General features: G+C 43.8%; 1 protein-coding gene across 1 annotated transcript in view; it reads left to right on the forward strand.

Moving 5' to 3' along the window:
• The window catches only part of LOC124550723, a 207,267-nt gene that overhangs the window by 116,619 nt on the left and 64,439 nt on the right, over positions 1–26,209 (forward strand). The window contains exon 3 of the mRNA XM_047125444.1: positions 25,778–25,929. Coding sequence (XP_046981400.1) covers positions 25,778–25,929 — 152 coding nt within the window. The remainder of the gene's footprint in view (positions 1–25,777; positions 25,930–26,209) is intronic.

Below are 26,209 nucleotides of genomic sequence, written 5' to 3' on the forward strand. Positions count from 1 at the left end.
GTCGACAAACTACTGTGCAAGCTGGTGGTGACTCCACAATGGTGTGAGCTGTGCTTACAAGGAATGGACTGGGTCCTCTGGTCCACCTGAACCAGTCATTGACTGGCTACTTTGAGAAAATCTGCAGCCATTCATCGGCTTGATGTTGCCACGCACAATTGTTCGCGATTGCTTTGAAGAACGTTCTGGATAATTCGAGTGAATGATTTGGCTACCCAGATCGCCAGACATGAATCCCATCGGACATTTATGCGACTTAATCGAAATTTCAATTCATGCGCAAAATCCTGCGCCGGCAATGCTTTCGCAGTTATGGGCGTCTATAGAAACCGTAGTCTACGGATAGCATCTTTGATTAGTAATCAAAACGTCCTCGATCCCGAGTTCGAACCCCGCCATCGCTTAAATTATGAATAAAAAATCATCAGCGTTGGCGGCCGAAGTCTTCCAGTATATCAAATAACCCTCATTCTGACAACGACCTTGTCAAAGAGGTCGGAGGAGTGGGCAGAGTACATGGCACTCTCTGGACCTTGGGGTGGGAAACTGCCGATAAAGGCTGAAGATTCAAATGGCTCTCAGCACTATGGGACTTAACATCTTAGGTCATCAGTCCCCTAGAACTTAGAATTACTTAAACCTAACTAACCTAAGGACATCACACACATCCATGCCCGAGGCAGGATTCGAACCTGCGATCGTAGCAGTCGCGCGGCTCCGGACTGAGCGCCTAGAACCGCGAGACCACCGCGACCGGCAAAGGCTGAAGAATCAGCAACGATCAACGGCATGAGCATGCAGAAGAGCAAAGACAAAAAAAAATGTGTTTCCACAAGACATGTGGCCTGTAACTAAGAGTCATGATGATCTCTCCATTGGCAAAAGATTCCGGAAAGGATCTCCATTCGGATCTCCGGGAGGGGACTGCCAAGGAGAAGGTGACCACGAGAAAAATACTGAATAAGCAGCGAAACGATAACATTCTAAGAGTCGGGGCGTGGAATGTCAGAAATTTGAACGTTGTAGGAAAGACAAAAATCTTAAAAGGGAAATGGTCTTGAACGGATAATTCAGTACATAAAGGGAGAGGAAAATCTAATAGTGATTGGGGACTGGAATTCATTTGTGGGGAAAAGAGTAGAAAAATTGGTTACGGGAGAATATGGGCTTGGTACTAAGAATGTGTGTATGAGAATTCCTAAGGGACCACACTGCTTAGGTCATTGGTCGGTACTAAGAACGAGAGAGGAGAAAGACTAATTGATTTTTGCAATAAATATCAGCTAGTAATGGCGAATACTCTGTTCTAACATATAAAGAGGAAAAGTTTTAAGGTTTGAAGGGGTCATGGAGTGGTTACCTCGAAATGACCTCGAACCCTGTTTTCAAGGTCATACCAAGGTCAATTTCATTTTTGCAAATGATAACCCCTTTTATTATTCTACGTGAAAAAACGCGTTGTTTGAAGGAACATTTTTTTCGAAAAAGCAATTGTTTGTCGCAGGGGGCACTTCATTGTAGCTTTCCCAGGTTACCAGCATCTCGAGAACGAGGCGAGAGCGGGAGAGGCGGATAATATACGATATTACCAAGAGGGAATATTGCCAAGAGGGAATAATAAGAGCAGGCGACCAAGAACGAAATGATCGGATTAAAAAGGGTGTAAGACAGGGATGTAGTCTTTCGCCTCTACTGTTCTATCTGTACATCGAAGAACCAATCAAGGAAACAAAACTATATCATTGATAAGATTTGCTGATGACGTTCCTATCCTCAGTGAAACTGAAGAAGAATTGCAGGATTTGTTGAGTGGATGAATAGTATATAGAAAACAGAATACGGAAGGAGAGGAAATCGAAGAAAGACGAAAGTAATGAGAAGTAGCTGAAATGAGAACTAAGAGAAACGTAACATCAAGACTGGGGATCACGAAACAGATGAAGGTAAGGAATTCTGCTATCTAGGCAGCAAAGTAACCCATGATGGATAGAGCAAGGCCGTCATAAAAAACAGACCAGCAATGGCAAAAAGGGCATTTTTGGCCAAGAGAAATCTGCTAGTATCAAACATACGCCTCAGTTTGAGGAAGAAATTTCTGAGAATGTACGTCTGGAGTACAGCATGGTACGGTAGTGAAACATGGACTGTGGTAAAACCGGAACAGAAGAGAATCGAAGCATTTGAGATGTTATGCTACAGACGAATGTTGAAAATTAGGTGGAAAAAATGCGGAGGTTCTGCGCAGAATCTGAGAGGCAAGGAATATGTGGAAAGCACTGACAAGGAGAAGGGACTGGATGATAGTATATCTGTTAAGACATCAGGGAATGACTTCCATGGTAGTAGAGGGAGCTGTAGAGGGCAAAAATTGTAGAGGAAGACAGAGATTAGAATACATCCAGCAAATAATTGCGTTGGTTGCAAGTGCTACTGGGAGATGAAGAGGTTGGCACATGAGAGGAATTCGTCGCGGGCCGCATCAAACCAGTCAGAAGACGAGGCAGCGTAGTTCATTATTTTTGCAAGAGACTTCGAACGACTTGTTGAGTTCACGCCACGTCGAGCTACTGCATTACGCCGGGCAAAAGCAGGTCCGACACGATATTAAGTGGTATCCCATGACTTTTGTGACCTCAAATGTCTTACGTCATATGTGTACATAATATTCAATTCGCGATGTAAGCGTTGTTCAGTTACACTATTTCGTCGTCAACTGCGGCCTTCAGTCAGCCAAGTGCCGGTGCGTGTACTCTTCAAGGCCTCTTCAGTCGACGAATTACCATGTACCCTATATTGTGTGCTAGTCTGATTTCTAATTTAGTTTCTTAGTATTTTACTTTACCCCTTTTTCCTTTCTTTTTAGACAAATCGCCCGGTGGTGACTTGCTAAAAAGTCTAAAGCGGCAATGACACAGTTCGGTGATGTGAGTCTAAAATATGTAAGGGGCAGTCAAATAAAAACGAGACCAACTAATATAAGGAACATGGTGCGGACATTGGTAACGCAGGTATGTGTGCGTATGGAAGTGCCCTCTATTGGGAATCAAGAAGGAACCGTGCGAACGTTCACTCCTGAGCCATTCACTGCCTGTTAGATGCGCTCGATGTGAGGTCAGCCAGTCCTGTGTGCATCCAGCGTCTACATCTACATCTATAAACCACCGTGAGGTGCATCGCAGAAATTACGACCTATTGTCCTAGTTATTAGGTTTTCTTCCTGTTCCGTTCACAAGAATTATTGTTTGAATGCCTCTGTGCGGGCAGTAATTATTCTAATCTTATCCTCACGGTCCCAGTGTGAGCGATACGTAGGTGGTTGTTGTATATTCCTTGAGTAATCATTTAAAACTGGTTCTTGAAACTTTGTTAACAGACTTTCTCGGGATAGTTTACGTCCACCTTCAAGAGTCTTCCAGTTGAGTTCCTTCAGTATCTCTGTGACACTCTCCCACGGATTAAATAAACATGTGACCATTCGTGCTGTCCTTCTCTGTATACGTTCAATACCCCCTGTTAGTACTATTTATTGAGTGTCCCACACACTTCAGCAATATTCTAGAACCAACACACGGGTGATTTGTAAGCAATCTCCTTTGTAGACTGATTGCACTTTCCCAGTATTCAACCAGTAAACTGAAGGCTACCACCTGCTTTTCTCACAACTGATCATATGTGATCATTCCATTTCATATCCCAACAAAGTGTTACACGCAGCTATTTGTATGAGTTTGTCGATTCCAACAGTGACTCATTGATATTACAGTCATTGGACACTACGTTTTTCGTTTTGTGAAGTGCAAAATTTTACATTTATGAACATTTAGAACAAATTTCCAGTCTGTATCACGTTGAAATCTTATCAAGATTACTGAATATTTATGCAGCTTCTTTCAGATAGTACTAAAAATACTGATTTTCCTATTAATATTGTCTGCAAGGTCAGATGGTTCAAATGGCTCTGAGCACTATGGGACTTAACATCTGAGGTCATCAGTCCCCTAGAACTTAGAACTACTTAAACCTAACTAACCTAAGGACATCACACACATCCATGCCCGAGGCAGGATTAGAACCTGCGATCGTATCGGTTGCGTGGTTCCAGACTGAAGCGCCTAGAACCGCTCGGCCAAACCGGCCGGCGTCTGCAAGGTCATTAATATTCAGCATGAACAGCACGGGTCCCAACACACTTCCCTGGGGTACACCCAAAGTTACTTCTACATCTGAAGATGAATCTCCAAGATGACATGCTGTGTCCTCCCTACCAAAAAGTCCTCAATCCAGTCACAAATTTCACTTGATGCCCATAAGATCGTAATTTTGACAACAATTGTAGGTGCGGTACTGACTCAGATGGTTTTTCGGAGATCAAGAAATGCTGCACTTACCTGATTGCCTTGATCTAAAGCTTTCAGTATGCCATGTGGGAAAAGTGCGAGTTGGGTTTGACATGATGGATGTTTTAGAAATCCATGCTGGTTGGCAGTGAGAAGGTCATTCTGTTCAGTATACCTCATTATGTTTGAGCTCAGAATATGTTCTAAGATTCTACAACAAATCGATCCACTTCACAGTGGAGGCCTGGAAAGAGGAACAGCGAGGTATGGTGAGGATGGTGAATGCGGGAGTGTCGAGAAGCGAAATTCATGTCCGAAGGTCTGCTGTGTATGGCGAACAAGATACGTCACGCGAGCGTGTGTTTGCATGGAGTAAACGATTTCGAGGAGGTCGGTGGATTCTGCTGTAAGAAATGGGCGACAGTGTAACGCATTCGGCCCATGCTGGGAATCAGTCACAGTACCGCTCACGCTGTTTTGACAGATCATCTCAAGTTCCACAAAATCTGTGCGCAGTGGGTTCCCCACAGAGGAGCACAGAATGTCATCGCTTCAGCACGTGGAACGATATCGCAATGAAGAATATCGTTTCTTGACTCGTATTGTCCTGGAAGAAGAAGCGTGGTTTCATGATTTTGAGCTGGAGTGCAAGCCTAATAGTTAACATAGGTGAAGGCATCGCAAGGCTCTGAGCACTATGGGACTTAACATCTGAGGTCATCAGTCCCCTAGAACTTTGAACTACTTAAACCTAACTAACCCAAGAACGTCACACACATCCATGCCCGAGGCAGGATTCGAACCTGCGACCGTAGCAGTCGCGCGGTTCCGGACTGAGCGCCTAGAACCGCTAGACCACCGCGGCCGGCCAACATAGGTGAAAATCAACAGTCGATATCCTATCATCTTGTTCCTTCTCTTTGTCAGTGTTTTCCTCACCCTATAAGTCCATCTAATTTTCAACATTCGTCTGTAGCATAACATCTCAAATGCTTCGATTCCTTACCGTTCCGGTTTTCCCACAGTCCATGTTTCACTGCCATACAAGCTGTGCTCCAAACGTGTATTATTAGAAATTTCTTCCTCAGGTTAAGGCCCATGTTCGATACTAGCAGACTTCTCTTGGCCGGGAATGCCCTTTTTGCCATTCCTAGTGTGCTTTTGATGTCCTCCTTGCTCCGTCCGTCATTGGTTATTTTGCTGCCTAGGTAGCAGGATTCCTTAACTTCATCTACTTCGTGACCATCAATCCTGATGTTAAGTTTCTCTTTGTTCTCATTTCTGCTACTTCTCATTACTTTCGTCTTTCTTCGGTTTACTCTCAATCCGTATTTTGTACTTATTAGAGTGTTCATCCATTCAGAAGATACTATAATGCTTATTCACTTTCACTCAGAACAGAAATGTCATTAGCGAATGTATCACTAATATCCTTTCATCTTGAATTTTAACTCCACTCCTAAATCTTTCTTTTATTTCCATCTCATTGCTTCTTCGATGTACAGATTGAGAAAGTCTACATTCCCGTCTTACACCCGTTTTAATCCGCATTTCGTTCTTGGTCGTCTACTCTTATTATTCCCTCTTGGTTCTTGTCCATATCGTATATTACCCGTCTCTCTCTATAGCTTACCCCTATTTTTCTTAGAATTTCGAACACCTTTCACCATTTTATATCGCCGAACGCTTTTTGCAGGTCGACAAATCCTATGAACATGTCTCGATTTTTCTTTAGTGTTGCTTCCATTATCGACCACAACGTTGGAATTGCCTCTCTGGTGCCTTTACCTTTCCTAAATCCAAACTGATCTTCATCTGGCACATCCACAGTTTTCTTTTCCATTCTTCTGTATGTTATTCTTCTCTTTTGCTTGGATGCATGAACTGTTAAGCTGACTGTGCGACAAGTCTCACTTGTCGGCTCTTGCAGTCTTCGGAATTGTGTCGATGATATTATTCCGAAAGTCAGACGATATATTGCCAGACTCATACATTCTACACGCCAACATGAATACTCGTTTTGTTACTACTTCCCCCAATGATTTTAGAAATTCTGGTGGAATGTTATCTATCCCTTCTGCCTTATTTGATGTTAAGTTCTTCAAAGTTCTCTTAAATTCTGATTCTAATGCTGGATCCCGCATCTTTTCCCTGTGTATTCCTGTTTCTTCTTGTATCACATCAGACAATCTTCCCCCTCATAGAGGCCTTTAGTGTACTCTTTCCACCTATCCGCTTTCTCCTCTGCATTTAACAACCTAATTCCGGTCGCAGTCTTAATGTTACCATCCTTGCTTTTAATTTCACCGAAGATTGTTCTGACTTTCCTATATGCTGAGTCAGTTTCTCCGACATTTGTATCCTTTTAGATTTCTTTACGTTTTTCATTAATCCATTTCGTCTTAGCTTCCCTGCACTTTCTATTTATTTCATTCCTCAGTGACTTGCATTTCTGTATTCCTGAATTTCCCTGAACCTCATTTGTACCTAAGTTTTTCTTTCCAACTTCTGTGATGGGCCTTTTCAGACATGTCCATTCAACTATACTTCCTAGTGAGCTATTCTTTATTTCTTTATCTTTAGCCTTAGAGAACTTCAAGCGTATCTCGTCATTCCTTAGACTTCCGTATCCCCCTTCCTTGCATGTTGACTCTTCCTGACTAATCTCTTAATCTTCAAGCTACTATCACTACTGAATTGTGATCTGAGTCTATATCTGCTCCTGGATAAGCCTTAAAATCCAGTATCTGATTTCGAAATATCTGTCTGACCATGATGTAATCTAACTGAAATCTTCCCGTATCATCCGCCCTTTTCCAAGTATACCTCCTCCTCTTGTGATTCTTAAACAGAGTATTCGCTGTTACTAGCTAAAATTTATTACAGAACTAAATTAGTCTTTCTCCTCTGTCACTCCTTGTCCCAAGTCCGTGTTCTACTGTAACCTTTTCTTCTGCTCCTTCCCCTAGAACTGCAATCCATTCCCCCATGACTATTAGATTTTCAGAACTCAGAAAAATGGGCTGCCACAAGGCAGCGTGCTTGAGCCCCTATTATTCAACATCTATACCAACGATCAACCTATCCCTGGAGGAACACGAAGCTTTATTTATGCTGAAGACTGCGCTATCACTACTCAGGCTGGCTGTTTTGAGACTGTAGAAGATAAGCTATCAAAATCTTTGGAAGAATTCACTGTTTAATATTAAGGGAATTACTTGAAACCCAATCCTGCCAAGACTCAGACCTGCGCTTTCCACCTGAAGAATAAGCAGGCAAATAGATCCTTAAATATATCCTGGGGAGGCATCGTACTCGAACATATCCTACTCCCAAATATCTGGGAGAAATTCTGGATCGCGCGCTAACATATAAAAAGCATTGTCTAAACACCAAACAGAAAGTGGCAGCCAGAAATAACATAGTGCGAAAATGGACAGGTACATCATAGGGTGTTAATACATGCACTGTGCGCTCAAGCGCGCTTGCTCTAAACATAGATTTCTTTACGTTTTTCATTAATCCATTTCGTCTTAGCTTCCCTGCACTTTCTATTTATTTCATTCCTCAGTGACTTGTATTTCTGTATTCCTGAATTTCCCTGAACATTTTTATACTTCCTTCTTTCATCGATCAGCTGAAGTACTCCTGTTACCCGTAGTTTCTTCGCAATTACCTCCTTTGTACCTAAGTTTTTCTTTCCAACACTGCTGATATACATGTTCGGTATGCTAGAAGTCCAGTCATGCCAGGAACGTAGATGTGCCTCTAAATGAGTCGTGCCGTATTATCACGGGTTGTTTAAGACCTTCTTCTGTGGACAAACTCCACTGCCCCGTTGGCATAGCTCCTCCCGAAATCAGACGTGAGATAGCTGCGAAATATGAGAAAAGTAAGGCCACGACAAAGAAAGCCCATCCACTATATGGTCGTTAGCCCGCACATCCTAGGCTGAAATCAAGAAAGAGCTTCTTGACAACTGCTGAGGCTCTCATCGAGAATCCAAATGCGGCAAGGATCTCGCGATGGCGGGAAAAATGGAAGAATGTCGGTATTTGGGAGAATGGACGGCTCCAAATTAAGAACTTCCCCCTGGACATTCGAAGAAGTGGTCAATATGGAAGTCTCTCAATAGATTACGATCAAACACAACAAGATGCAAGACCAGTCTGTGAACTTGGGTTTCTCTGTGGACTCAGTTCTTTGCCAGTGTGGCGTTGAGCAGACTAACAGCCATTTCCTTCAGTGCTCCTCATCACCAACAACCTGCACCATGCAAGACCGTATGAGAGCTACACCAAATGCACTCGTTGACACGATAAAAAAATCTCCTTTACGTATTGTATTACCCTTTCAATACCCTCATATACTCTTCATCTTCAGCTTGCGACGTCGGCATTTACACCTAAACTATAGTTATTGGTGTTGGTTTGCTGTCGATTCTGATAAGAACAAACCTGTCACTGAACTGTTCACAGTAACACACTCTCTGCCCTACCTTCCCATTCATAACGCATCTTACTCCCGTTAAACCATTTTCTGCTGCTGTTGATATTATCCTCTAGCCATCTGACCAGAAATCCTTGTCTTCTTTCCATTTCATTTCACTGACCCCCTACTATACCTAGGTTGACGCTCTGCATTTCCCTTTTCAGCCTTTCTAGCTTCCCTACCACGCCGTAGGGGACCCAAAAACTCTGAGGATAGCTTTGACATAAGCCGAAACCGGTCAATAAACAAATGTTGCGATCTCGACTGTTGAGTTTAACTTAAGTATAGCACCACATCGCTGCACTCCAGACAATGTTGTCTGAATTTATAAGAGCTAACAACAGAACCACATGGATTCTCCCCCACAGAATAAAAAGTTCCAAAACCGTGCACTCCAGCTCCGGGAAAGACAGATTACCGTTTTCTTTTACTGCAAGGCCCACCTCCTCATTGACTTTCTAGAATGTGTCTCCACAATTGATGCACAGTGGTACGTGGACACTTTGCAAAAACTGAAGCGCACCATCAGCCTACTCACATGTTGTTTCGACTACGCTGCAGAAGCTGTGTTTGAAACGCCATGCACATCCTCCATAAAGCGCCGATCTCTCCTCGTGCTATTTCCATATTTTTAAAGCCGTGAAGAAAGACATTCGTGTCCGCCTGTTTGCTTCGACGACGAGATGCACGCCTGGGATCAATCATAGTTTCGTAGGCAACCGCAAACATTTTTCCATGAACGCATTGACCCTATTGTCTCACTGTGGGATAAACGTGCTCGTGTCCACAACTATTGCGATTGCTTTTGAAATACACTATTGCCCATTAAAATTGCTACACCACGAAGATGACGTGCTACAGGCGCGAAATTTAACCGACAGGAAGAAGATGCTGTGATATGCAAATGATTAGCATTTCAGAGCATTCACACGAGGTTAGCGCCGGTGGTGACACCTACATCGTGCTGAGATGAGGAAAGTTTCCAACCGATTTCTCATACACAAACAGCAGTTGACCGGCGTTGCCTGATGAAACGTTGTTGTGATGCCTCGTGTAAGGATGAGAAATGGGTAACATCACGTTTCCGACTTTGGTAAAGGTCGGATTGTAGACTATCGTGATTGCAGTTTATCGTATCGCGACACTGCTGCTCGCGTTGGTCGAGATCCAATGACTCTTAGCAGAATATGGAATCGGTGGTTTCAGGAGGGTAATACGGAACGCCGTGCTGCATCCCAACTGCCTCGTATCACTAGCAGTCGAGATGACAGGCATCTTATCCGCATGAATGTAACGGATCGTGCGGCCACGTCTTGATCCCTGAGTCAACAGATGGGGATGTCTGCAGGCCAACAACCATCTGCACGAACAATTCGACGACGTTTGCAACAGCATGGACTATCAGCTCGGAGAGCATGGCTGCGGTTACCCTTGACGCTGCATCACAGACAGGAGCGCCTGCGATGGTGTACTCATCGACGAACCTGGGTGCAAGAATGGCAAAACGTCATTTTTTCGGATAAATCCAGGTTCTGTTTACAGCATCATGATGGTCGCATCCGTATTTGGAGACATCGCAGTGAACGCACATTGGAAGCGTGTATTCGTCATCGACATACTAGCGTATCACCCGGCGTGATGGTATGGGATGCCACTTGCTACACGTCTCGGTCACCTCTCGTTCGCATTGACGGCACTTTGAACAGTGGACGTTACATTTCAGATGTGATGCGACCCGTGGCCCTACCCTTCATTCGATCCCTGCGAAACCCTAAATTCCAGCAGGATAATGCACGACCGCATGTTGCAGGTCCTGTTCGGGCCTTTCTGGATACAGAAAATGTTCGACTGCTCCCCTGGCCAGCACATTCTCCAGATCTCTCACCAATTGAAAACGTCTGGTCAATGGTGGCCGAGCAACTGACTCGTCACAATACGCCAGTCACTACTCTTGATGAACTGTGGTATCGTGTTGAAGCTGCATGGGCAGCTGTATCTGTACACGCTATCCAAGCTCTGTTTGACTCAATGCCCAGGCGTATCAAAGCCGTTATTACGGCCAGAGGTGGTTGTTCTGGGTACTGATTTCTCAGGAACTATGCACCCAAATTGCGTGAAAATGTAATGACACGTCAGTTCTAGTATAATATATTTGTCCAATGAATACCCGTTCATCATTTGCATTTCTTCTTGGTGTAGCAATTTTAATGGCCAGTTGTGTAATAAACAGTTTACTTACTTTTTTTCCATTTGTCTCGTTATCATGTGACTGCCTCTTATATAATAAAGAAATGCGTATTTGTAGTTTCATCACAGTTTAGTCCAGACAGATCGTGATGGTAGAAAGTTTGTTATGGGTCTCGAAGATACCTAAGATAAGTGTTACTTACGTGTGATGTAAGTTGTAGACATTATCTTATAACTGATTCATGGAGCAATTTCACTTTCCACAAGGTCTTTTAACTAACTCATACAGTCGTACAAGATGAACGGTTAAAATCTGAGAACTGTTGCGTTTGGATTGTTATCAAGAATGGTGCGTATTAAAAGTCTACTATTGCAGCTAAGTCAAAAGTATAACTATAAAGAAACTGCAACCCCACCCTTTCTTATTACAAATGTTACGTATGTTGGTGTTATGCATGTATGTTACTTTACATAAGTAATATAAATACTGTTATGATAGAGTACGGTAAAAACTTTCATATGTGGCGTTTGGCATGTCTTCATTAGTAAGTGCATGCAGTGTTCAACAACAACAAACTTCATTCTGATGTTCAATCCCTAATTGTGCCTGCACGTTTTTGAATCTTGAAATATGCTTCCATATAATTAAATTAATAGCCTTACTATTAACAACATTTTTAAATTGTGTACTAGCTAACACAGTCTCTAGTTATAAAATTGTATTATGTACTAAGTAATATAAACCAGTTTCTAAAATGCGAAGTACAGAGATGAAATGTCAGTAGTATGCTTGCAAGAGAATACTGTAGAGCCTAGATAATTTAAATTGAGGAAAATTGCTTAAATCCTGTTTCCACAGCAATAGAACCCTAGTCATTACTGATTTGAGACTGACGAAGCTCCAGGCCTTTTGAAGAATGGGCGAGTGTCAGCTCGTGGGCAATGTCCCGTACTAAACTTCGGGTTGGGAGCACAAACACTATTATTACTCATACCTTAGGTTGTTTCAGTAGACTTTGTCCCCTGCATTATTTCAAACTTTTCTTTCACACTCTTGGAAGAAAAAGATTCAATACGGAAATTACCAGTTTTTACGTAATTAAAGATTTCGTTAGTTGAAAGGCAACTTACCACATCCAAACAATCTTCGAAAGAGACCTTATACCTTGTTACATCTTCAGATACTTCAGTTCACTGCCAACATACAGGGTGTTTCCGTAAGAGCGTGTAAAAACGTAACAGGACATAGAGAATGCTCCACTAAACAAGTTAGGATAGGAAACCTCGTGTCGGATAAGCCTGCTTTGTCTAGTATTACCGTCTTCCAGTCTATTCACAACTAACATGCGTACAAGTTCACACGTACTCTATTGTTTAATTGAATGTATACTCCTTATTTCCTGCAAGGAAACAAGGAGGGCGGGCCTGATTACCAGGAAGTCATGATGCAAGTCATGTTTACAGAATGAGATTTTTCACTCTGCAGCGGAGTGTGCGCTGATACGAAACTTCCTGGCACATTAAAACGGTGTGCCGGACCGAGACTCGAACTCAGGACGCCGGCCGAAGTGGCCGAGCAGTTCTAGGAGCTACAGTCTGGAATCGCGCGACCACTACGGTCGCAGGTTCGAATCCTACCTCGGGCGTGGATGTGTGTGATGTCCTTAGGTTAGTTAGGTTTAAGTAGTTCTAAGTTCTAGGGGACTGATGACCTCAGAAGTTAAGTCCCATAGCGCTCAGAGCCATTTGAACCATTTTTTTTTTTTTTTTTTTTTTTTTTTAACTCGGAACCTTTGCCTTTTGCGGGCAAGTGCTCTACCAACTGACCTACCCAAGCACGACTCACGCCCCGTCCTCACAGCTTTACTTCCGCCAGTATCTCGTCTCCTACCTTCCAAACTTTACAGAAGCTCTCCTGCGAACCTAGCAGAACTAGCACTTCTGAAAGAAAGGATACTGAGGAGACATGGCTTAGCCACAGCCTGGGGGATGTTTCCAGAATGAGATTTTTCTCTCTGCAGCGGAGTGTGCGCTGATACGACACTTACTGGCAGATTAAAACGGTGTTCCGGACCGAGATTCGAACTCGGGACCTTTGCATTTCGCGGGCAAGTGCTCTACCAGGAAGTTTCGAAGTCATGTTTACTTTACTTCTCCATAAGGTGGCTCTGTTGTGTCGTATTCACATTGTCCCATGACAGAAGGTGCTATGAATCAACGACAGATCCATTCATTACTCAGTGCTGTTCAGAGGCGTACAGCACAATACGGTGGAGCAGTACCGGTACTATTTCCTGGTCGTTGGATTGGTTCAAATGGCTCTGAGCACTATGGGACTTAACATCTAAGGTCATCAGTACCCTAGAACTTAGAACTCCTTAAACCTAACTAACCTAAGGACATTACACACATCCATGCCCGAGGCAGGATTCTAACCTGCGACCGTTGCGGTCGCGCTGTTCCAGACTGAAGCACCTAGAACCGGTCGACCACACCGGCCGGCGTTGGATTGGAAGGGGAGGTTCTATTGCATGGCCTGCGAGGGCACCTAACCTGAATCTCCTTAATTTTTTCCTATGGGGACATTAAAGTCACTTGTGTATGAGACCCCATTGGATACGGAGGTGGAATTAGTTGCCAGAATTGTAGCTGCCTGTGATGTGATTCGAACACACACTAGGAATATCTGTCAGGGTGCGTCAGAATCTTGTTCGCCGATATCTTGCATTGAGGTTGATTTCCGTCAGTTTCAGCACATTTTGTAAGACACAGTGCAAACGGTCCGTTCATTGTGTCAGCGATGGTATTTGCATTTAATGTAAATAAAAAAGTACACAGTAATGTTATTTTATTCCCATTAACTCCTTAAGCTGGCTTCTCCGACCCCAGGTCCCCTACCTTTCCAGTGGAGCAACCTCTATGTCCCGTAAAATTTTTGTACGTTCTTACGGAAACATCCTGCAGATTATCTTTGACATAAGCAGTCTGAAAAAGGGCGATATATCTCTGTTAAAAGCAGCATTGTAAACCATCTTGCCTATTCATAGTGTAAACCAGTAATAAACTACCCTCAACTGCCTATCAGCCCATTAGACATATAATGAAACTCATAAAACCTTCGGAGATTAGGTCTTTGTGGGATTGTTCCATTTGCTGATGACCTCAGTCTAGTAGCCATACCGAATAAGTAACCCATTGTAAGAAAGTAACAGTATCATCTTCGATGAAGTGGCACAGAATACTATAGGGAACATTTTACCAACGGGAAGCGCTCATTAAGGACTACTGTATGGCGAAAGAAGCAATTTATGTCGAGAAATTGTTTTACTGCAGATAATACCTGAACGCATTGATATTGTCTTGAAAAAAGTTTATAAGATGAAATCGATGAGAGAATGGAATGTAGTTGAATTAAATCAGGTGATGCCGGGGTAATGAGGTAAGGAAATGATACATAAAAGTAGTGGTCGAGTTTTGCTATTTGGGCAGTGAAGTAACCGACGATGCCCAGAATAGGAAGGATATAAAAATCAGTCTGGCAATAGCAAGAAATTCGTGCCTGAAGAAGATAAACTTGTTAACATTAGAGATAAATTTGAGTGTTAAGGAAGCCTTCTATTGAAACAGTTGCCTCGAGTGGAACCATGTAAGGAAGTGAGAAGTGGAGTATAAGCAGTTTAGACACAAAGAGAATAGGATCTTCTGAAATATAAAATACGGTACTGCAGGAGAATGTTGCGTATGAAATTGTTAGTAGGGTGTCAATGAGGAGGTACTGAGTCGAACTGAGGAGAAAACAAATTTGTGGCATAACTTAAGTAGGGGTCGGTTGGTAAGACGCATTCTGAGACGTCAGTGAATCGTAGATTTAATAAGGGAGGGAAGTGTAGGGAGACGAGGGTGGGATGGGGGCGGGAGATTGTAGAGGAAGGCCAAGCCTTGACAATAATAACCAGGTTCAGATGTCAGTAACTTGCAGTAGGTACGTTGAGATGAAAAGGCCTGCACAGGATGGAATAGGAATGAGAGCACATCAAACCAGTCTTTGGAATGAAGACCGCAAGAACAACAACAACAACACGCTCATTTACAGACAGCGGAATACTTAGGCTGACCTAGATAAATTGATACAGTTACGAACATTACGAAAGGAAGGTGAATATTTCTCGAGCTGCTAGAGAATCACCTTTTTTTCACTCAAGAAAAGAACGCGCTTTTTGACATTACCTTTTCCAGTTCGATATACTTTGTCAACGTGATTTCCGTGATTGTATTCTGTACCTACGCTATGTGATGGAGTATCCGGACACCAGGCTGAAAATGACTAACAAGTACATGGCATCCTTCATCGGTAATGCTGGAATTCAGTATGGCGTTGGCCCACCCTTAGCCTCGATGACATCTTCCACCCTTGCAGGTATACGTTCAGTCAGGTGCTGGAAGGTTTCTTGGGGAATGACAGCCCATTCTTCACGGAGTGCCGCACTTAGGAGAGGTAGCGATGTCGGTCACGAAGTCGGCGTTCCAAAACATCCCAAACAGGTGTTCTATAGGATTCAGACCAGGACTCTGTGCAGGCCAGTCCATCATAAGGATGTTACTGTCGTGTAACGGCTCCACCACTGGCCGTGCATTATGCAGAGGTGCTCGATCGTGTTGAGGGATGCAATCGCTATCCCCGAATTGCTCTTCAGTAGTGGGAAGCAAGAAGATGCTTAAAACATAAACGTAGGTCTGTGCTGTGATAGTGCCATGCAGAACAAGTGGTGCAAGCCCTCTCCATGAAAAACACGACCACACCATAACACCACCGCCTCCGAGTTTTACTGTTGGCACTACACATGCTGGCAGATGACGTTCACCGGGCATTCGCCATACCCACATACTGCCGTCGGATCGCCATATTGTGTACCGTGATTCGTCACTCCACCCAACATTTTTCCACTGTTCAATCGTCCAATGTTTACGCTCCTTACACCAAGCGAGACGTCGTTTGCCATTTACCGTCGTGATGTGTGGCTTATGAGTAGTCGCTCGAACATGAAATCCAAGTTTTCTCACCTCCCGTCTAACTGTCATAGTACTTGCAGTGGATCCTGATGCAGTTTGGAATTCGTGTGTGATGGTGTGGATAGATGTCTGCCTATTACACTCTACGACCCTCTTCAACTGTCGGCAGCCTCTGTGAGTCAACAGACGAGGTCGGCCTGTACGCTTTTGCGCTGTACGCGTCGCTTCACGTTTCCACTTCACTATCACATTGGAAAAAGTAGACCTAGGGGTGTTTAAGAGTGTGGATATCTCCCGTACAGACGTATGACACAAGTGACACCCTATCACCTGATCACGTGAGTTCCGCGGAGCGCCCGATTCTACTCTCTCGCGGTGTCTAATGACTGCTGAAGTCGCTCATGTGGAGTATCTACCAACAGGTGGCAGCACAGTGGCTTATATGAAAATGTATGTTTTTGGGGGTGTTCGGATAGTTTTGATCACATAGTATAGTACTTTGATTGCGAAGATCAGCAAAATATTCTGCTGTGACCACTATAACCGCTTCGTTTCCCAGACTTTTTCATATGTGCGAGGTTCTGCCGGATTTGAAGCTGTGAGGGCGGTCATGAGTTGTGCTCAGGTAGCTCAGTTGGCAGAGCACTTGCCTGTGAAAGGCTAAGGATCCGAGTTCGAGTCTCGGTCCGGCACACAGTTTTAATCTGGAAGGAAGTTGCACATGTGCGATTAGTAGGAAACGAGAGGATCTGTTAGTAGGAAACGAGAGGATCCGTATATGGTAGATACGATAAACTTTTCAATAATCCATAGTTCAAAACGACTGGAACTGGGTGATTTGAGATGGTGAATTAATGCCCAGTGGCAATCCGATTGAAGGCTTTGGGTTTGACGAATGGCTGGGGAACGTTACCTTCCGCCATGTGTGGTTGCAAAATGGTTCAAATGGCTCTGGGCACTATGGGACTTAACAGCTGTGGTCATCATTCCCTGTGGTGGCAACATTGAAGCACTGAGGAGGTGGTGTTACAGTACAGGAGTGTTTTTCGTGGTCAGGGTGTGTGGTTCCGTTATTGCGCCTTAGCAAATGCTGAAGGGGAAGGATATGGACACATTTTACATCATCGTGCAACATACACAGTAGGGAAATGGTATAGAGACAATGATTGATCGTATTATTATTTACTGTACCATGAAGCAGCATCTGTGAGGTTTGTTGACAGTAACATTCCCGAAATGGTCTGACCTGCCCTGAACCCAATGCAACACCTTTGGGATGAGCTAGAACGCCGACTTCGCTGTAGATCCCAGTGTCCAACAGCACAGCATTTTCTGATTTCTCCTCTTGAGGTAGAATGAGCTGCCATTGCTCCACAGACATTAAGATGTCTCATTGAAAGTGTCCCCAGTAAATTTCAAGCTGTCATATAGATGAAAGATCGATACACCCCATATTAAATCAAATGAAAAAACAAGTTTACTGTTAACAGTCACTGTTTATTTATGTCCACGGCACTTTTCAAAGGTGCAAACTCCCATCATCAGGTGCATTTACATTCGTTAGTCTGACGTGTGTGTGTGTGTTGTGTTACGATTTTTGGAGGAATTTATGGCTCTGTCTAGTGGAGAAACAAAACACTACTTCGGAAGATGGTTCTGGTTTTTTTTTAACAAAAAAGTAAACGTATATCTATCGGTAAACATAAAATAACTGAAATAGAGGACCTTTGGTAGTCACAGGTTCCTTCCACTGTCGTAACACAAGTATACTGCCATATTTTGTAAACAAATATGGCGTCTGTAAACTATTAGGTGCAAGGATCATATAGCAAAAGAGAAACATTATCACAAAGTACAAAGAATATACATCATAACAACATTATTACAGAATACGTTTTAAAGGATTTTAGAGATCTTTGTTTTGAGGTTTTGAATTCATGCTTTGGAGTACATACTTCAGGTATTTTGTGAAGTTTATATAGCTTAAACTTCATACTCGACAAAATCTTGACAAAATCGGATTTGTATACCACCTGAAATATGTATTCCAACGCATGTATTCGACACCTCAAAACAAAGATGTCCAAAATCCTTCGAAAGTTATTCTGTAATAATGTTGTTATGATTATATTCTTTGTACTCTGTAATAATGTCTCTCTTCTGCTGTATGATCCTTGCGCCTAATAGTTTCAAGACGCCATATTTGTTTACAAAATATGACAGTACACATGTGATGTGTTACGACAGTGGAAGGAACCTACGAGCACTGGAGGTCGTTCATTTCACTTATCTTATGTTTATCGTTAGACATACGTTTACTTTTTTGTCAAAAAAAACATGTTCTGCAAGGATGTTTTGTTTCTCCACTAGACAGTGTCCTAAGTTCTTCCAAAAACCGTAACACACACACACACACGTCATACTAAAAACCTTTGAAATGCGTCCTGACGATAAATAAACAGTGACTGGTAACAGTAAACTTGTTGTTTCATTTGATGTCAATAACAATCACGGTAAAGCCAAACCTAAAATGATCGCATTGAAGCATCCCGTATTACTGTTCACTAACAGGTCTCCAGATACATTTTATCACATAGTGTATGGTAATTTTATGGTCCCAAATTGTCAATTGTGGGGTTCTGTACAAATATACGCACTACTGTAGTCAAGAATAAAATTCTGTATACACTCCTGGAAAATGAAATAAGAACACCGTGAATTCATTGTCCCAGGATGGGGAAACTTTATTGACACATTCCTGGGGTCAGATACATCACATGATCACACTGACAGAACCACAGGCACATAGACACAGGCAACAGAGCATGCACAATGTCGGCACTAGCACAGTGTATATCCACCTTTCGCAGCAATGCAGGCTGCTATTCTCCCATGGAGACGATCGTAGAGATGCTGGATGTAGTCCTGTGGAACGGCTTGCCATGCCATTTCCACCTGGCGCCTCAGTTGGACCAGCGTTCGTGCTGGACGTCCAGACCGCGTGAGACGACGCTTCATCCAGTCCCAAACATGCTCAATGGGGGACAGATCCGGAGATCTTGCTGGCCAGGGTAGTTGACTTACACCTTCTAAAGCACTTTGGGTGGCACGGGATACATGCGGACGTGCATTGTCCTGTTGGAACAGCAAGTTCCCTTGCCGGTCTAGGAATGGTAGAACGATGGGTTCGATGACGGTTTGGATGTACCGTGCACTATTCAGTGTCCCCTCGACGATCACCAGTGGTGTACGGCCAGTGTAGGAGATCGCTCCCCACACCATGATGCCGGGTGATGGCCCTGTGTGCCTCGGTCGTATGCAGTCCTGATTGTGGCGCTCACCTACACGGCGCCAAACACGCATACGACCATCATTGGCACCAAGGCAGAAGCGACTCTCATCGCTGAAGACGACACGTCCCCATTCGTCCCTCCATTCACGCCTGTCGCGACACCACTGGAGGCGGGCTGCACGATGTTGGGGCGTGAGTGGAAGACGGCCTAACGGTGTGCGGGACCGTAGCCCAGCTTCATGGAGACGGTTGCGAATGGTCCTCGCCGATACCCCAGGAGCAACAGTGTCCCTAATTTGCTGGGAAGTGGCGGTGCGGTCCCCTACGGCACTGCGTAGGATCCTACGGTCTTGGCGTGCATCCGTGCGTCGCTGCGGTCCGGTCCCAGGTCGACGGGCACGTGCACCTTCCGCCGACCACTGGCGACAACATCGATGTACTGTGGAGACCTCACGCCCCACGTGTTGAGCAATTCGGCGGTACGTCCACCCGGCCTCCCGCATGCCCACTATACGCCCTCGCTCAAAGTCCGTCAACTGCACATACGGTTCACGTCCACGCTGTCGCGGCATGCTACCAGTGTTAAAGACTGCGATGGAGCTCCGTATGCCACGGCAAACTGGCTGACACTGACGGCGGCGGTGCACAAATGCTGCGCAGCTAGCGCCATTCGACGGCCAACACCGCGGTTCCTGGTGTGTCCGCTGTGCCGTGCGTGTGATCATTGCTTGTACAGCCCTCTCGCAGTGTCCGGAGCTAGTATGGTGGGTCTGATACACCGGTGTCAATGTGTTCTTTTTTCCATTTCCAGGAGTGTACGTACCGTACTCAAGCATTTCATTTACATATGTTTTAACGCAAATACTCATGAGCATCTCATTTATTTTCTGCATGTAGGGTACCACAGCCTTATATTTGTTAAAATACATTTTAACTGATTTATGGAGCGTTTCCGCCTAGGTTGTAAGTGGCAAGTATACAGTTTATGGAAGTCCGAGCTTTAATAAAGCGAATACTGTTCAACAACAGCCGAGGTGAAAATCTGTAAAATGTCTTAACTCATGAGTACGGTTTGAAACGCGCCACACACTTCACAAAAATGGTTCAAATGGCTCTGAGCACTATGGGACTCAACTGCTGAGGTCATTAGTCCCCTAGAACTTAGGACTAGTTAAACCTAACTAACCTAAGGACATCACAAACATCCATGCCCGAGGCAGGATTCGAACCTGCGACCGTAGCGGTCTTGCGGTTCCAGACTGCAGCGCCTTTAACCGCACGGCCACTTCGGCCGGCACACACTTCACATTTCATCAGTATATGATTATCATAGGTATGACACCATGCAGTGTGTCATTCGTTATGGCAATAATAGAAGCCTAATGCTGTAACATAGTTGACGTTCTGTTTTCTGTATATAATATGCTGGAACCACATTCTGTGAAGCATAGTGATAATCTTTGTTGTCAAAACGGATGGTAAATGAAATATTCGCTGCAGTCAGCAATATATCGTAATGAATAAGGCGTTGTGTAAGACTTCCAAAGGCTTCGTTTGCATTTTTACCATGGTCCAAATTTTGTTTTCATATATTATTACAAAAGAAGTTAAAACACGCCAACAGATTCAGTATGTCAACAGGAACACACTCGCAATGTTTTTCGACAGTATAATTTCCCAAGAGAGGGAAATACTGCTGTTTATCTGTACAGCCACGATTATTTTTCACGCGATTTGAATAACAAATCTTTCTGGATATTCTTCGCGGAAAAGCGTTATCCTTAGTTGTTTGCATGACGGCCAGAGGCTGTTCTTTCTTTCACGCAGAGAGGCACAGCAAACTTTACTCACCGACAAAGTGACAAAAGGGAACAAGACTTATGAGACTTTTATACAAGAGCTGAATTATCGGGTGTAAATAATTCATAGTGGGTTTACGCCTCGTAATCACGGTACATAAAGGAACCTCGGGTGTTTTGCAATTCAAAGCCCTCCAGAGGAACTTGGCTCATGCCTTCAGCGCTCGTCTCCAGGTGATCACAGTCCGCCGACTTAACTGTGCCAGTGACAAACGCGAAACAAGGTGGAAATCTCGCGACAGACAGACATGTCGCAAAGAGTGCATTTACTTCTTTGTCTTTGTGGTTTGGTATACTGTACGATGGCTAAGCTAGTACTGCTCCGGTTCTTTTTCCTTTGGTAAAGTGGCGTTTTCTTCTTTATTTATTCACATTTTACTAAATTTTTAATGACACATTATCACAGGCTACACCGTAGTTCACTCAGAACTACAAAACAGAGTATTAAAACATGGAACAACAAAATTCAAGAATGAAAAACAACATTGATATCAACTTTTATAATAATAATGATAATAAATGCACAGTATAATGATTAACTACATTTTGTAAATGTTAATAATAGGTAGGGAAAGGCGAAGGGCCGTAATATGCCCATGTCACTAATGCGTGTAGCGAAAAGAAATGGTTCTAGCATGGAGCCCCGAGGAACACGCTTGCTGATTTCTTGCTATACGAGAGTGTAAACTAGTCTTCTACTTTGTGCTACTCGTATATGCAAACCAGTGGAATACAGTAACTCTAAATTCGCAATGTTCTTATTGATTTAGCAACAAAATTTTCAACAAAGCTCATTAATGGTAGCAGCTTTCGTTGTGGCTGCTCGTGATGGGGAGTAACAGCAATAAATGAAGTCAAAAAGAAATAAATTCTCGAATATCGTTTTTTGTTCTAATCACGGCGCATAGATGTAGAATGCTTAATATCCTCCAGAAACTAACATAAACATGATATCAAATTTGATACAAAGAAATGAACAGAAATTATATCACAATATAGTAGAGATTCGACCAAAACTTTGGAACGATAGACCGAGGCTCCGTTGCATACACTGAACTACCTAGAGCTGTAATTAGCCGAAACAAAAGTGGAAATTAATAAAAAAAACTACGACTGAATATTATCCCCTGCAAACATTAAAACAAATTACCAACTGCGACACATGTTGAGGAAGCTTATTCCATTTCATGATAGGCTGATTGGCGCAGCAACCGGTTTTCATAATTATATAAAGAGACAGGAAAAGGTGTATGGTCCATTTTTCTTTGCGAGGACACTGTTACGGGAAGCACATATATGGACAGGCTTGAGAACTTTCTTTTCCCCCAGTTGGAGACTGATTTGAACGACTTCATTTACCAATAGGATGGGACACCGCCACACTGGCATCTGGAAGTGCGGGAATTTTTAACTCTAAGGATTACTGAACGATGGATCGGTCGCACTGGACCAAATGATTCAGCCTTACGTTACTGGCCTCCAAGATCACCGGACCTGACAGTATGTCTTCCAATTTGTACAGATTGCATTTGACGATGCAGCTAAAATGCTGTGAAAGTGATCGTGCCTATAAATAATGGGCTTACAGCTACAGCGATAATATCTTTTCAAAAGAATATCAGTAGTTTATATGTAGACAAATTCAGGAATGGGAATGATTTAACCAGAATTGAGATCTCATTTCCAGCTTCTGAGGCTATAAGGGATATTTGTATGGTAGAGGCCATACAGTATGATCCAAAGAAATGTTGCCGGCATGATTACTAGTTATCAGAAGGGAAATGATGTTTCCAGATTTGGGAGCTTTCATCCAACTTCCAAGTTAGAGGGGCATTGTACCTGAGGAACACATTATGATCTGAGAAGACAATATCGGGTGGTCCTGTCCATCCTCTGTCAGCTTCTATCAGAGATCATTCACGTTGTAGAACGACATACAGTGGATGCTTATGGGGGACATGCTTATGAGTTGAAAATTAGGACGTTGTACTGAAATAAATGTAACTTGTCCGGTATTAGAACTTTCTTTCCAGTTTCTGAGCCTATTGGGACTGTCTGTACGGTAGAGGACGGACAGTGTTACTTGTAGAGATAATTTTGGGTTGACAGCTAGCTAACAGATAGGTAATGGAGCTGGCTTTACCACTTCTGAGACTTTCAGAAGACACAGAATGTGATCTGTATAGATGAAGTAGGTCTGACTACTAGATAACACACAAAGGGTGGAGCTGTCTTTTTAGGCACATTTACTTTTCCAACCTCTGTGACTATCGTTTGTGCAATGGGAAGACTCACACTGAAATCTAGGGAATTGTTTGTGGGTTGAGAATTAGCAAATAGAATTTGACTAAAGGATTGACTGGATTACGATTTTGTTTATAAGTTCTGAAACCATCAGGAACATCGGTACAGTAGAGTAACAATATGATCTGTAGAGGCGATGTTGGGTTTAATGTTGTATAATAGCTAGGAAACGGAGCTTACTTGACCAGTTTAAGGAGCTTCCTTCCAACTTTGAGGCTCTCAGAACCATTCTTGTGGTAGACAACATACATTTTCAACCATCTATCAGGAAGGGGATGGAGCTGACTTGGACACCATTAGGATCTTCTTGTCAACTTCCAAGGATATCTGTACTGTAGAGGACACATAATATGACCTAGATACATGATGATAACAACTATCTAATACTAACAAGGGAACCTCCTCATCGCACCCCCCTCAGATTTAGTTATAAGTTGGCACAGTGGATAGGCCTTGAAAAACTGAACACAGATCAATCGAGAAAACAGGAAGAAGTTGTGTGGAACTATGAAAAAAAAATAAGCAAAATACACAAACTGAGTAGTCCATGCGCAAGATAGGCAACAACAAGGAGAGTGTGAACTCACGAGCACCATGGTCCCGTGGTTAGCGTGAACAGCTGCGAACGAGAGGTTCTTGGTTCAAGTCTTCCCTCGAGTGAAAATTTTACTTTCTGTATTTTCGCAAAGTTATGATCTGTCCGTTCGTTCACTGACGTCTCTGTTCACTGTACTAAGTTTAGTGTATGTGTTTTGCGACCGCACCGCAAAACCGTGCGATTAGTAGACGAAAGGACGTGCCTCTCCAATGGGAACCGAAAACATTTGATCGCAAGGTCATAGGTCAACCGATTCCTGCACAGGAAAACACGTCTGATATATTCTATACGACACTGGTGACGGCATGTGCGTCACATGACAAGAATATGTTGTCGACCCACCTAACCTGTACACTTGGCGAATGGGTAAAAAGATTCTTCTACCTTGCCCAATTTAGGTTTTCTTGTGGATTTGATAATCATAAATAAAATAAAATACATTAAACTTTTCACGCGATGGAAAACTTTTTTTTTGTTTAGTTTTGTTGTGTAATTGATCAGAGGCCTTCTGCGCCCCGCTGGTAATATGTTGAGTCACGTCTTCCCGAAATTGATGTGTTCCGTTCAATTGTTCAGAAATGTTCATTGGTTCAAGAAGGAAACCTTCTTCTCTCTTGGCTTAACACATTCCAGCTGCGAGGCGGGTCGTGGAAAGCACTCCCAAGGAAATAACAGTCGCTTTCTCTCACGTTAGCGCGTTTCCACAGAGCTAGGGAAGAGGCATTTTTTTAAAATGGTTCAAATGGCTCTGAGCACTATGGGACTTAACATCTATGGTCATCAGTTCCCTAGAACTTAGAACTACTTAAACCTAACTAACCTAAAGACATCACACAACACCCAGTCATCACGAGGCAGAGAAAATCCCTGGCCCCGCCGGGAATAAAACCCAGGAACCCGGGCGTGGGAAGCGAGAACGCTACCGCACGACCACGAGCTGCGGACAAGACTTGAACTAAGGACCTCTCGTTCCGCAGCTGCTCACGCTAACCACGGGACCACGGCGCTCCTGAGCTCACGTTATCCTTGATGTTGCCTATCCCGCGCATGGACTACTCAGTTTGTATATTTTGCTTATTTTTTTCATAGTTCCACACAACTTCTTCCTGTTTTCTCGATTGATCTGTGTTCAGTTTTTCAGGCCAAGCCACTGTGCCAACTTGTTACTAAATATGAGAGGGGTGCGATGGAGAGGTTCCCTTGTAAGGAAATGAGGCTGACTTGCCCGAGCATAGGATTCTCTTCCCAATGTCTGGGATTATAAGGAACAATTTTTATGTAAGCGAACAAAAAATATGTTCTGTCGAGATGATGTCGGGTTGGCAACTAGCTAACGTAAGAGAATGGAGCTGACTTGGCCCGATTGGTGTTGCTCCCCAACCTCTATGACTGAGCTGCAATTGTGGGTCATTCGTATAGTGGAAGGGCATACATTCTAGCCCAGGGAAGTGGTACAGGTTGAGAAATAGCGAGTGGTACTGGACTGGAGCTGAGCTGACTCCCCCAGACCCAGACCTGCATGCCCCTCCTAGCGGAGACCACCACGGGAGTAGCGAGGAGTGCGCGCGCGTAGTCCCGTGGGAGAGCTGTGGCTGGCACGCTGCTGATCCGCCTCCGCCATTGGTCCGCCGCTGCCTGCCAGGTCCTGGCGAGAGTCCCTCGTGTGGTGAGGAGCTGTGTGTTGTTGTGACTGCCACAGGCCCAAAAGCGTGCCCTCGTCGCCCATGGTGAAGCGCGCCTTCTCCCGCCTGGGCAACCTCACCGCCGGCTGGGGCCGCTCCATCCGCAAGCAGCACTCCCAGCTGTCCGCCGACGACAAGAAGAAGTGGTCTTCGTCACAGGACTGCTCCAGTAAGTACACGCCATCATTTCAACTTTTATTCTCAGCAGAAACCCTTAGAGTGCGTGACCGCACATTATATACCAATGACATTCCATCCTCTGAGTTTCTATTGTTGCCCCATACATCTACACCTCTATCTATATCTGTGGTGTGCGTACTGTAAGACCTTCGGTACACACACCATCAGATTATTTGACTTGTCGCTCTAACAAAGTAGGCGAGTGTCAGCAATATGTCTCGTGGTCTTATCGTGGCTTGTTTATCTTCTGCCGTTAGGTCAGACGATAG

Source organism: Schistocerca americana, chromosome 9 (genome assembly GCF_021461395.2).
Source record: "Schistocerca americana isolate TAMUIC-IGC-003095 chromosome 9, iqSchAmer2.1, whole genome shotgun sequence".
Lineage (NCBI taxonomy): Eukaryota > Metazoa > Arthropoda > Insecta > Orthoptera > Acrididae > Schistocerca > Schistocerca americana.